Genomic DNA, 12941 nt, shown 5'->3' on the forward strand with positions numbered 1-12941 from the left:
TCCTTGCCACACAGGTACATAATGACTTCAGTATCTCTGAGGCACTAACTCCATCTTACTCTAGAGATGACAAGAATGGAAGTGACTTATTTTCCAAGTAACTGGCTGATTCCCCTTTATTCTTTGTCACCATCATCATTTTGCGCTCGGGAATGAAAGGGCTGTAGCGGCGTGAGCTCTCTGTTGAGGATTGACAGAACGGAGGCGTCAAGTCTTGTTTTTCTGCTGAGTGTTTTGTGACTGAGTCAGTCTCATTGATTTTAGACCCTCCTGGTACAAGTGATCAGCCAAGCTTGCTGACAGCCAGACCGGATCACGAACGCGATACGCGCACCCAGCTCCCTGTGACTGACAGACAGGCCGAGTCTTCACATCACCGCTTCACCTGAACTGAATCCCTTTGTCCGCCGCGCAAACCGTGGTAATTAGTTCTTGGACACAGTCGACACCACTTAAGCCAATACCTGACTGTTGCATATTCATGCTTAAAAACCCAAACCAACATAGGTCTTACACTTGTCTAATTCCTCCCTCCCCAATAAATCGATTACATCATAATCTCACTGAATGGTTTGATGGGTAAATGCATAGAGATTAATACTGTATAATTATAATAATCCTCACATTTGACACTGCGCCGTATCACGTCTTCAAAACGTCTCGAAGCGCTTCACAGAATATACTGCAAAGTGAATTGACTGCATACTTTGTGAGCAAAAGCGAGGCAGCCAATTGCGCAGAGCAGCGTTCCCCACAAGCAGCCGTGGATTGAGTGACCAAGTTATTATTATTTTAGTTATTTTAGTTTTTCGGAGGGATTATTACCCCCGGACAAGTGATCCGCCAATCAACTAACAACCGTTTCCTACTTATTGCCAGGTGAACAGAGGCGTGTGGAGCAAGGAAACTCGCCCAATGTTTCGCCGTGTAAGGAATCGAACCCAGGTCCTCTCGCTTGCGAGGCGAGTGCTCCAACCGCTACGCTACAGGACATTAATGTTTTTCTGCTTCAACCAGAGAGATGGTGTGGGGGCAGGTTCCAGGGTTTCATAAAGCAAATGCTATCGACTTGGATGAGCTGGGGAAAAGCTATTCCCTTTCCATTAAGCATTTCCTTCAAATCACACGGCTCGATGTTTGCCAACACTAAATAGTTTAGGAGATGGCTACTGTGTTCTAGGAATGAACACAATTCTTTCCTGATGTGAAAGTCAACGGGGTACGTGACTGAAGTTAAGCACATTTTAAATCATACATTATTTCATTGATTTCTTCCCCATTTGCATCCGAATGTAAGAGAGGCCTTTTCTGGTGTCTGCAGCGGCCAAGCATTCTGTGAGAGGCTTTCACCCTCGTGAGCGCCTGCAAACCAAGACGTTATTTATTTTGCGCTCATCAGGGTGAGGGACGTTAGGGCTGAAAGTAAACCGCTTTGCGTTTTGAGCCCCTAAGGTCAGCATGCAGTGCTCCCAGGCCGACAACAGCACAGGTTAGATACAGTCCTTCCTCCACACCAGGGTGATCCAACTGTTCCACGGGCATTTATGTTTCTCAGATAAGGCAGCCGGCCCTCAGCAGCCAAAAGGTTGGACTGCTCTGGCCTACACTATCCATCCAGCGCTCCCAGAATAACACACAGAATAATAGTCACTCTACAGCATACAATGCTGTTCCTTAAACGGATCCAGTGTCAACTACTGTTCGCAGGTGTGATTACCATTGGCACGACAGAATACCAAGAACTCCCACAGCACCAGGAAGAGAAACAACAGGTCTGGTGATGGATACACGCACGACAATTTGGAAAGTTGGGATAAATTTAGTTTCTCTGGCCACTCTCCAGCTCAAACATCTCCGGCCAAAGTTGCCTTGCGAGAAATTAGTTTGGACATTCTTAAGCTATCTCTCAGCGGAGAGGAATTCAGAGCAGAGCCCTGCGCTCGGCTCGCCAATAATTGCTCCTTACTCAGCAGCTCTGCTCACACATTAAGGGCAGGGTATGCACACTGAGTATTCCCTACCTAATTACAGCTTGTATGTGTGTAACAAGGATTGATTGTTGAATCCACACCATTTATTTCTGCTTGTTTACTTCCCCGTTTACCTGGGCTCCTGCATTCCCCCCCACACAACCCACCCCTCCTTCATACCAGTCAGCTGAGGTTCTGCCAGGATTCCCAGTTAACAGCAAGGCTTGCTTCATGAACATTTGTGGTAGCCAAACAGGGGTAATATATCCTCATTCAGGGGCAGCTCTCACGAACGCTCTGGACTGAGTGGCAAATACTTGGAGAGATGGATAGATAGATAGAGAGAGAGAGAGAGAATGTCTCCACGAAAGCCGGCAGCATGCCTTGTTATTTTTTTTCCCAGTGACAAAAGATCTGAGATTCCGAGAAAAGGCGATGGCAAGGCTCCCTCAGCGCTCGGTGTCTGTGCCGTGAATTTGAAAACCCGACAGGAACCACACAATGCATCCCTGACACTAATTCCCAGAGTTTAAGCTGAGAGCGATGGCCTGACATTTCCCTTTTGATGGACGAATGCCTAAATGACAAATGCCTAAGTCAACACAAGCCAGAAATAATGGACCATTAACCCTGTGAGGGGCTAAATGTCAACATTTTTCTTTTTTAAGATGCTAGGGGCAAGGCAAGCTTTCCCCTTCCCTCAAAACTTTTCCTCATTTCCTGTACAAAATCTCTCCCATGTTCCTTTCACGCACACCCTCCAATACCTTCCCCACCCAGAGTGGTCCTCGTTCCTGTAGGAGCCTTGACAAGCGAGTCGGGGGCTGGGTGTTCGATCATGGATCGATGCTGTGCTCACGGGAGGACTCTGGGCAACAATCAGAAGCGGGAATCCTTGACGTTCCCCCTTCCTGAATCCGGGGCGCTGGAGCAATATGGCTTCGAGCAGGTTAAATCATTCTTTTCCAAAGCTCCGAGACCATCAAGGCTCCAAACTTCCCTTGCTCTTCCCCTTCCTGGAACATCAACAAACTGGGCCAAATCCGCACATTTGTTGACATCGAAAAGTTGGGCAAATATCCTTACTGCACACACACACACACACACCCCTGTTTAGCCCACAATAAATAGGAACCTGCTTGTCAGTTGATTTTCCGGGGGTAATAATCCCTTTAATAAAAAAATAATAATTCGGGCACTCAATCCATGACTGGTTGTGGGGGACGCTGCTGTACACAATTGGCTGCTGCGTTTCGCCCACAAAATATAGTCAATTCGCTTTGCAGTATAGCCTGTGAAGCGCTTTGAGACGTCTCGAAGACTTGATAAGGCGCTGTATCAAACGCAAGGATTATTATTATTATTTTTTTTTATTATCGGTATTTAGGAAACTACTCAAAGTGGGGAGACAGGAGGGTTGGGGGGTTCTGGAACGAAGCAATCGAATATGCCAACGGTTCCCACCTGTTCCCATGATCTCTTTCACTCAGTCTGACCTAATGATTGTCCGTCACACTTGCTCATTTATATGGTGAATATAAATGCGCCATTGAATGGCTGCCTTGCCATCGCCTGACAGCCACCCGTTCCTCACCCAAGCTGCCACCCAAAGCCAAGCATGACAGAGTTACAGACTGCATGGTTCGGGGGGTAAGGTGCCGGGCTCAGTGATCTTGCTAAATGAGCCTGCTTTGTATTCCCCAGACAAGCGAGCAATGTCAAGAGTGGCTGATATCACATTCAAAGCACAGAGAATAAATATTTAGCAACTAGCGAGCTGGCAGGGTTGATCAATTTCTCAGCAAGGTGTCTGCATTGCAAAAATAAAATTACAATACGATAGAGGCAGCAAAAAGTGGAAGCGTTTAGAGGTAATGATCTTGGGATCAGTTTCATCTCGACTCTGGGTTGTCGATCTGTTTACACACTTCTCCAGCCTGGGGTCCTGCATTTCAGGATCGTTTGATAAAGATTTAGCGAAATGTCTCATTTGAAAGGCTGACTTATTGCTCTGTGCCTTCGTGGGAGCTGAGCCTCTGTCTACCGGCAGGAGCTTGAAGAATTAGATCTTACTTTCCGCATTAATCATCCCTACACTGACATGCCATCTTCAGTCTCTATCTCACCAAACTATAAACAACTACCAAGGATTAATCACAATAGATGAATTATTGCCCAGTTCAATGAATGGTTTGAGCGCCTCCAATAATAATGTGGATTTTTGTAACAGCATTCTGGCAAAGGAATGTTTCCAAGTCCTTAATAACAACAGAATGAGCGAGAAGTGGGTGGAATTTAGAGTGGACCGGTCGAAGAGATAGGTCTTCGGAAGATTTCTGAAACGAGTACTGTACTGCGTGGAATCCTGTAGTTTACTGGTTTAGAGCACTCGCCGAGCGAGCGAGAGGACCTGGGTTTGATTCCTGGGCAGGGCGAAACGTTGGGTAAATTTCCTTACTCCACACGCATCTTATTAAGTAGCAATAAGTAGGAACCCAGTTGTTAGTCAATTGGTAGATCGCTTTTCCACGGGTAATAATCCCTTAAAAAATATACTCAATCCACGACTGTTTGTGGGACGTTGCAGTGCGCAAATGGCTGACGCGTTTCATCCACAAAATATAGTCAATTCACTTTACAGTATATTCTTTGATATGTTTGATAGCTGTGATATCAAATGCAAGGATTAGTATTTGTTATTATTATTACTGTTGGAGCAAAGCCCGTAGTCAGGTTGCATTCTTGCCGGTGGTATTGCTTTTCGCTTCAGTGCCGTGAAACACCGACAGGAATAGCGGCTCAGACGAAGAAATTCTGTTCTTCTGGGCAGCCCGAGCGCAGGAGGGAAATCGGATTACTTTTTTTTAATCCAGTAAGCGCAGCTTTGTGACCGATATTACACGAGACAACCTCTTGTAGAAACTAACAAATCTGGTCAGATAAAGTCGACGCAGTGGGAACACCCAAGCCGTTTTGTTCGGAACTTTGCAGCGAATACCACAGCCCCGACCTGGGGACCTCTCTCCAATCGACGCCCGGGACTAATGGGAGGCTCACAAGCGTGGGTCTGCATCTCATGAGTCTGCGGAGCCATTAACCACGAGTAATTGTCTAATTAGATGAAACAGATTGCTGGATTGTACCCGTTCTGGTGTTTGTTTAGAATCAATAAGATGATTGACGGAGTTGGGGTTAATTATCACTGATGTGTGTTTATCGGCCCTGGAACAAGGGATGTGTAGGTGTTTCTGGTGCGGGTGGGTGTCTGACAGACACATGCAGGAACCCACCACTGTGCTTTAGTGTCTCCAAACTAAACGGAGAGTTCCATGTGTCCCACTTACCTACAGGTGGAAATTCCAGAGATAGATTGTTGGAATGGAATACGCACTCTCTCCCTGGAGGGACCCCAGAGTGTGTGTTGGGGTGACTGCTGGAGTCTAACCAACTAAACCTGCACAGCGTGGCCGTGTTCAGCACCACCCGGAGCTCTGACATTGCTGCTAAACAGCCCCCAACCCCCTCCCAACCCCTGACACTCACGAAAAAAACATTTCAGTCCCAGGTGAGAGACCGGTTTATTACCCACAAAAGACTTTGTACAGTTAATATTTTACAACAGTTCACCAATCTTCAATTTCTATAAATAATTATTTGATCTCACACTGTTGCTGTATATTTGAAACATTTTCAGTATGAAATAACATTTAAGCCCTGTAAAGGAGCACTGTGGCAGCTGGTCCTGGGCTCGGGGCAAGGGTGGGGGGGGGGAACGGGGAATAGACGAGAGATATTAACTTTAGGCACAGTGCCATGATGTTGAACAGCACTGACATTTCTCCTTCACACAATTAAGCCAACTGGACGCGTTAAATGTCCTCTCTGGTGCTCACACTATACCCCACACTGAGTACCACATATTTATACACCTACTCCAACCAATTTGTGCTGGTGTCCCAACCCAGTCTGTGCTGAATTAACTGATCCAGTGAGTGAGTTGGATGAGTTATGGTTTGGAGAGGGAATTGTGAAACAGAAATCAATCAGAACTCACTCTCACTCCTGACTATGTTATTTCACAGCCTCCGCTCGTAACACCATGCTGGAATGTGTCTGTATGTGAGTGTCAGGCAATGACAGTACAAGCTTAGCTGCCATGCACCCCCCACCCAATCAAACAGGCCACTACCACACATCACCCAGACTCACGCACATAAAAAAACGGACACTCACTGGCGCGAGATAACGCAGGCCGGCCAACGCCTGTGGAAACGTAGGCCAGCATGAGTCATCCTCGTCGGCTTCGGGAGAGGAGAGAAATCTGCAGTTAGGGATTCTGTAAAAAAAAAGTGTTTGTATTTTTGACTTCGAAAAAGGCAGCAAAAAAAAATTCCCAATCTGCGAGTGTAGTGAGTAAGCGAGTAACTGGCCGCCTAAGCAGGAGTACGGATGACCCCTGCATCACTTGTTTAGCAACACACACAGCCCGGAGGCTCCTCAGTCCGATTACGCAACAGCCTCTCTCCACTGCTGACACTCTCAAAGTGAGAAGGTGTCAAATATCATCAGCCATCCTGGTTTGAGGACACCCACACAGACAGACAGACTCAACAGGGGTGGGGTGGGGTGGGGGGGGAAAATCAATCAAGTTTTTCGATATATAAAACAGTTTAAACTTGTGTATGTAAAAGCAAAATTTCAGAAACATTGATTGCCATCAGATTTTTGCTTCCTACGTTGCTCAAGAAAGAGCGATCTGTTGTTCATTTCCTACAAGTTTAGCAAGATAAATTAAGGGAAACCAACCCAATTTAGTTATGGTACAGAGCAGTAGTAATAATAATAATTCCGCTACTACTCGCATTTGATATAGTGCTTTACACATCTTCTAGACGCCTCAAAGCTCTTCGCGGAATAGGCTGTAAAGTGAATTGACTACATTTGTGAGCAAAACGCGGCAGCCAATTGCGCACAGCAATTTAGCACAGTAGCACAGATCTCACACACGGGAGAGGCATTTGTCTTACATTTGGGGCACTACTACCAAGTAAGAATTAGATGGACAGAAATCAGGCAGAGATTTGGTGACCCTAACTGTTTGATTTTGATATCCAGCTCTCGCCATCAATCGGACTGAAAATAGGAACCAGCCTGAAGTAAACTGGCTTGGAGGTAATAATAATAATCTTTGCATTTGATAGCACCTTATCTAGGCTTCAAGATACCTCAAAGCGTTTCACAGATGATACTGTAAAGTGAACTGACGGTGTATTTTGTGGGCAAATTGAGATTTTTTTGACTCTGAAATTAATGTCCTCTGAAGGCATCTGACAAAGAGAATGAAATAGAAAAACTGGGAAACTCCTCTGACAATCTTAATGAGACTGCCTTCGCTCCGGCACAAGCTCGCCTTTAGGGTAAGAATAACATCAGGCGCTGGGGGTGCTGTGTGGGGACTGGAAGAAAAAAAAAGAAAGAAAACAATTGTCCAGATCCAAAAAACAATGAGATTGCATAGAAGTTTTTGGAATGTGCACCTTTTTAAAATGAATCAGTCAAAAGCTTGCAATCACTTTGCCTCAACTCACAGGAACGTGAAGCACTCAGATCGCCTAGATGTTATTGCGTATACACAACTGTGGTACAATTTAAGCCACTCACTCACTCACCCAATGCTTGGAGAGCTCACACTGTTCTGTCTACCCCCACCCCCTGTTCTGAGGCGATCAGGCTTTCCTCTGAAATAAGCAGATGCGACTGAACACACGTGTCCTGCTCTAGGTTGCCAGCATCTTATTTTTAACGTTTCCGCTTCAGAAATGCTGCGATTCCCCGAATGTCAGGCGCACGTTTCACACACAGCAGAGATCAGGTATCACAGTCCAGCGCCACTCAAATCAAGCCACAATAACCTCTTGGCCTTAAGCTGTGGTTTAAAGTCACAAGCGCACAGACAGGTAGCAATCCCTTGTGCAAACCTGAGAAGCAAGAAGTTGTTCAGGGATCTCTTTACCATTAGTCTCTGCTGGAATGCTAGACGTGTAATTAACATGATCAAAGGCAAACAAGATTTAGAAGAACCACATTAAACTCCCGCTTGCTAAAATCTCACACCAGACCTTTAACAGGTTATATAAATAATTCTTGCATTTGATTGCTTTTCATTGTTTTCAGAGAGTGTCTAATATTTCTTTCTCATTAACTCAGACGAAGGTAAAGTCACTGGAAAATGCATCTCCTTATCAAGGTGTAGAAAAGGCCTCCGATTCCCGTCACGGTGACGATTGCTAGCAGTCGGACTGTCAGGAAGTCCAATGAGTCCTCCAGCTGTGAGTGCAGTTTGCAGGCCTGCCGGTAGGTGCTGGAGGACTCCCCCGAGTTATCGATCACGTGGTTTGCCAGCCTCCGCTTCTGCTCCAGTGGCATCTGCGCACTGATGCGTTGCTCCGCCTCCGTCTGCGTCAGTTTATTGCGCTTCATCAGCCGCGACAGCTGCGTCTGGGGGTCACTGCAATGGTGCCGACACACACACATACAAGGGAGTCAGACGCAGGTCACAAACGCACACTACACACACTACCACTAGCGCATGAACGATGCCGCATTTTACCCAGTGGGAGTCACGAGCAGCAATAATAATAATTCACCATCAGTGGTCAGGCCATTAGCCTTTCTGCCCCCCCCCACCCTGGAACTCCATCACAGTCCCTTTGCCTCCCCCCACCCCCCCCCACAAGGCCCGTCTCAAGATTCTGCTCTTTGACCATACCTTCGGTCACCTTCCTACTCCTACCCTTCCTGCCCTCCACCCCTCCTGACTCCAACCTGCAGCTCAGGTGCAAATCCTAGACTGTCCAGCGCCTTGGGACGTCAAAGGCACTGTGTAAATGTAATTTGTTGTTGCCTTTAATATGCCGTTTGACATAGACACACACTCACCAGTAAACAACTATCGTGTGCTTCATAAACTTCGTCAATTTGTTGGCCTCAAATAAGAGCGGAACATCAAGGATAACGTACCGATACCCTACGGACAAGACAGGCCACAGTTACACATCTGGGCTGTACGAAACAAATCAGTTTGTAAGCGGTTCCTTTTCGTTTACAATCTGATATTCCCCATTATCGTTACATCTGTCAATTTCTGAACACTGCATTTTAAGATCATAATAATAATAAATAGAAGCTACTCCCCCTCCCCCCGCCTTACCTTGTATAAAGTGTTTGAAGATCTGTTTCAGCATGGCTTTGTGGATTTCTGGGTGAGTGATAGAGTTGAGGAGTCCCCGTTTCTCATTGTCCGAGAAGATGATGCTGCCCAGCATCTCTCTGTTAATCTCTCCGTTCTCCAAGAGAATTTCCTTGCCAAAGTAACGCACTATTAAGCGGTACGATCGTGAGTTAAGCTGAACAACTGGGGGAGGCGGAAGAGAAAGAAGATTCAGGAAATTCCATTGCACTTTTTACAATCAAGGTAAAGCTCCCTCTACACCATCCCTCCAGCAACCCCAGTGTTGAACCATCTGCACACTTTTTGTGCATATTCTTAGGTCAGCTACGGTACACGTTAGAGACAAAGCAAAGCTTCTCTCTGTACATTATCCCACCCAGCACTTCCAGGTTAGCCACATCACTCAACAACTCCGTTTCACAGTAATGTGCTAAGATTTTTAAATTGCTGCATCACACACACAGAAAACTACCTCAAATATCTTACCCTCTCTCGCTATCTGATCAGCATCAATAACGGGACACCCAAGCTCACGGAACACAGCAGCTACTGAGCTCTTCCCTGAGGAAATCCCACCTGTCAGGCCCACCAGGAACATCGTGTTTCTGAAACAAGAGAAATGGCATGTTACTCCACATCACTGAGTCCTGTACATAAGCATACAGTTAGGTAAAGGTCAGCATAGAAGCAAACATTGTACATAACCAGACTTACATAACAGCAATCGATGGCTGTTAACCTGAGTGCCCTAACAAATGTTTTAAATTGTGGTGTGTTAAGCCACATTAATCAAGAAGGGCCACGGTTTGATTGTGGTGAGTGCTGAGTAAGGCAACGGCATTATGAGAAGATCTCATTATGAGAGGAGGAAAACACTGCACAGGGATTTCCGGGGGTAATAAACCCTTCAAAATAAATAAATAATATGTTCACTCAATCCACAACGGGTTGTCGGACACTGCTGTGCGCAATTGGCTGCCGTGTTGCGCCCATAAAGTGTACAGTAAATTCACTTTACTGTATATTTTGTAAAGTGCTTTGAGATGCCTCGAAGATGTGATAAGGCGGTATATAAAATGTAAGGATTATTATCATTCTTAAAATGCAACTGGGACCGCACTAGATTGGTAAATTATCCACTCGCTCAGACTATAAACAGCCGTTTTCTGACCTACACTAACCTCATGCTCTGTATACAAGCAGCTAAAGCATTGGGCATCGACCACGAGGTGAAACCAAAAGGTCACCTCACGCAATTCTAGTCTTGGCATCGCTCTGATGATTGATCAGAAACGGCTGGAAAAGTTGGTGATATTTTCTCAGCTATGATACGAACAGAAAGGTTCAGTCAATAACACCCGCTGAAACGTGCGAGACAAAACTCGGGAGGGGGTCGATATTAGCGAAATTTATATCCCAAAATTGAATGCTAAGGACCTCGGATTCTTCCACACTGTAGCTTCACTACAACTCAGCACATTGTCTGTTCCGCATGGAAGGTTAACTGTGAGATCCAACAGAAACATTTGATGATTTGCACTTACGTAACACACCTTTCACATAAAATGAACATCTTAAAGTACTTCGAAGCCTGCGTGGAATGCTTAGGCTAACAAGGCACATTGGAGACGTTTTTTTTTTTTTTTTTGACAAGCTCAGCTCTTGCAACGCCACTGCCCGTCCTTCCCCCAGAAAGATTCTTGCCTCAAAGCCACGGGATTTAACACAACGTGTGGCCACTGAAATATTTCGCAGACACTCTTAAGAGATGCTTTTAGGCGCAAATAAAAAAAAGCTCATCAGAACACAGCATCAGGAGGATAGGAACATTATTATTATTATTATGTGAATACGTGCAGCGACACGTTTGTGGGGGGACGTCGCCGCGCGCGATCGGCCGCCGCGTTTCGCCCACAAGACGTACAGTCAATTCACGTCACGGGGTATTCCTGCGAAGCGCTTTGAGGCGTCTCGAAGACGCGATAAGGCGCTGTAGCAAATACCGGGATCATCATCATCATCATCATTATTATAATAATAATCCTCGCATATAGATATAGCGCTTTTCACGTCGGGAGGACGTCCCAAAGCGCTTCACAGAACACACTGTAAAGTGAATTGACTGCATATTTGTGGGCGAACGCGGCGGCCAATTGCGCACAGCAATGTCCCCACAAACAGTCGTGGATTGAAAATGACCAATTTATTATTGTTTTTGTTTTTGGAGGGATTATTATTAGGCTCTGTGTGGAGTAAGGAAACTTGCCCAAGGTTTCACCCTCTGCCTGGAATTGAACTCAGGTCTCTCACTTGCAAAGCGAGTGCTCTAACCACTGAGCTACAGGACCCCACATTATGATCATCATTGCTGTTATTCCAGCGCCTCGGGACGTCCTCCCGACGTGAAAGGCGCTGTACAAACGCAATCATCTTGTTGTTGTTGTTGGTGTTGGGGAGCAGCTGGGCTGGGTTAAACAGTGCAGCTGTCAATCATACCGAGCCCCGCCCCCAGGAGACAGACCACGTGATCCGCCTGATTGACAGGCGGCGGTTCGCCGGGAAAAGACCCGGAGCGCCCATTTCCCGCCCCACTCCCGCATTACCGAGCTCCGGCCTAAACCGCCCGCACAAAACACACTCACCGCCGCCGCCGCCTCCTCCGCCGCCGCCCCCAACCAACCCCTCGGCCCTCAGAGCCCGTCTCCCGTCCTCGACTCCCTCCCCTCCCCTACTGCCCCTCCCTGGAGCTCCCGGCACTCCCCGTCCACCCCTCAACACCGCGCTCGCCCATTGGCCGCCCTCCAAACCAACTCAGCGCCCACCAATCAGCGGCCGAGTCACTCCGCCCGAGGTTGCCAGGCAACCGACCGAGGCGGCCCTGCAGGCCCGGGGAGTGGGGGGCGTGGCGGGCGTCGCCTCACGTGGCGGCGGCGCTCTCCAAAATAGTCGTCCCGTCCCCCCGTCCCCCCCCGAGACCAGCGCAGAAACCGCCGGGAATTTCATCAGCCACTCCTCAATGTCAAAACACTTTTTGAAGCGCTGCGCTGCGTCCACAACAATAAGCCTCACGTTCTTCGAGGCGTCTGAAAGCGCTTCGCGGGACGCGCCGTAGCGTTGGCAGCCAGTGGCGGGCAGCCGTACTCCCCTCAGTGGGGGCCACGGGGTTCGGGCCCCCCTCCCGCCCACCCCGGGTCAGAACGTAAGCTGACAGTGCAGGGCTGGGGGTGGGGGGGGGGAGTGCCGCATCGACACAGGCTCTGACCGAGACGCTTCGCACCGAATTATTATTAAATGGGAAAGTTCAGACTTAGCGTTCAAATCGCTCGCGGCGCCGCCGCCGCCGCACGTACCTCTGCGACCCGCAACCCTACCACCCCGGGCCGCTTCAGTCTGCTTCACGTGCCCCCACCATCAGCGGGTTAGCTCGCAGCCATTTTGCTCCTGCTCTCTGGAGCTCACCCACCCCCCGCCTCACCCTCACCCACCCCGGCTCCGGTACACCCCCACTCAGCTCACTGCTTTGAGATGTCCTCCCGGTGTAAAATGCCGCTCTATCGATCTACGTTGCGCTCTCCCAGAGGAATAAATCAAAAAAAAGGGGGAAGGAGACCCCCCCCCTCTAAAAAAAAATGTTTGACAGGGACAATAAATTGACAGGTGGGGGGGGGGGAAATCGGGGTGGGGCGCCTTAAGTTCGAAGTGCATTGTGGGAACCGTAGTTCCACGTGGTCCCGCGACCT

General features: G+C 47.7%; 1 protein-coding gene across 5 annotated transcripts; it reads right to left on the bottom strand.

Moving 5' to 3' along the window:
- Positions 1-8168: 8168 nt before the first annotated feature.
- dcakd (dephospho-CoA kinase domain containing) lies at positions 8169-12792 on the bottom strand. 5 transcript variants are annotated; one of them, XM_042343390.1, is made up of 5 exons: positions 12718-12792; positions 9688-9806; positions 9181-9384; positions 8910-8997; positions 8169-8478 (listed from the first exon to the last, which is right to left on the bottom strand). In XM_042343390.1, exons 2-5 carry the CDS (start codon positions 9797-9799, stop codon positions 8190-8192), a joined length of 693 nt encoding a protein of 230 aa, XP_042199324.1. In that variant the 5' UTR covers positions 9800-9806; positions 12718-12792; the 3' UTR covers positions 8169-8189. The 5 variants fall into 5 exon arrangements, with proteins under 5 accessions (XP_042199324.1, XP_042199323.1, XP_042199322.1 ...); XM_042343389.1 differs by having other exon boundaries at positions 12687-12720; XM_042343388.1 differs by lacking the exon at positions 12718-12792 and adding an exon at positions 12552-12676.
- Between the last annotated feature and the right edge of the window lie 149 nt (positions 12793-12941).

Source organism: Callorhinchus milii, unplaced genomic scaffold (assembly GCF_018977255.1).
Source record: "Callorhinchus milii isolate IMCB2004 unplaced genomic scaffold, IMCB_Cmil_1.0 Scaffold23, whole genome shotgun sequence".
NCBI lineage: Eukaryota > Metazoa > Chordata > Chondrichthyes > Chimaeriformes > Callorhinchidae > Callorhinchus > Callorhinchus milii.

Coding starts and splice junctions, on each gene's coding strand:
- dcakd (XM_042343390.1), bottom strand. CDS start 9,799: ATGTTCCTGGTGGGCCTGACAGGTGGGATTTCCTCAGGGAAGAGCTCA. Junction 9,385..9,687: donor TGATCAGATAGCGAGAGAGG/GTAAGATATTTG, acceptor CGCCTCCCCCAG/TTGTTCAGCTTAACTCACGA. Junction 8,479..8,909: donor CACACGATAGTTGTTTACTG/GTGAGTGTGTGT, acceptor GCACCATTGCAG/TGACCCCCAGACGCAGCTGT.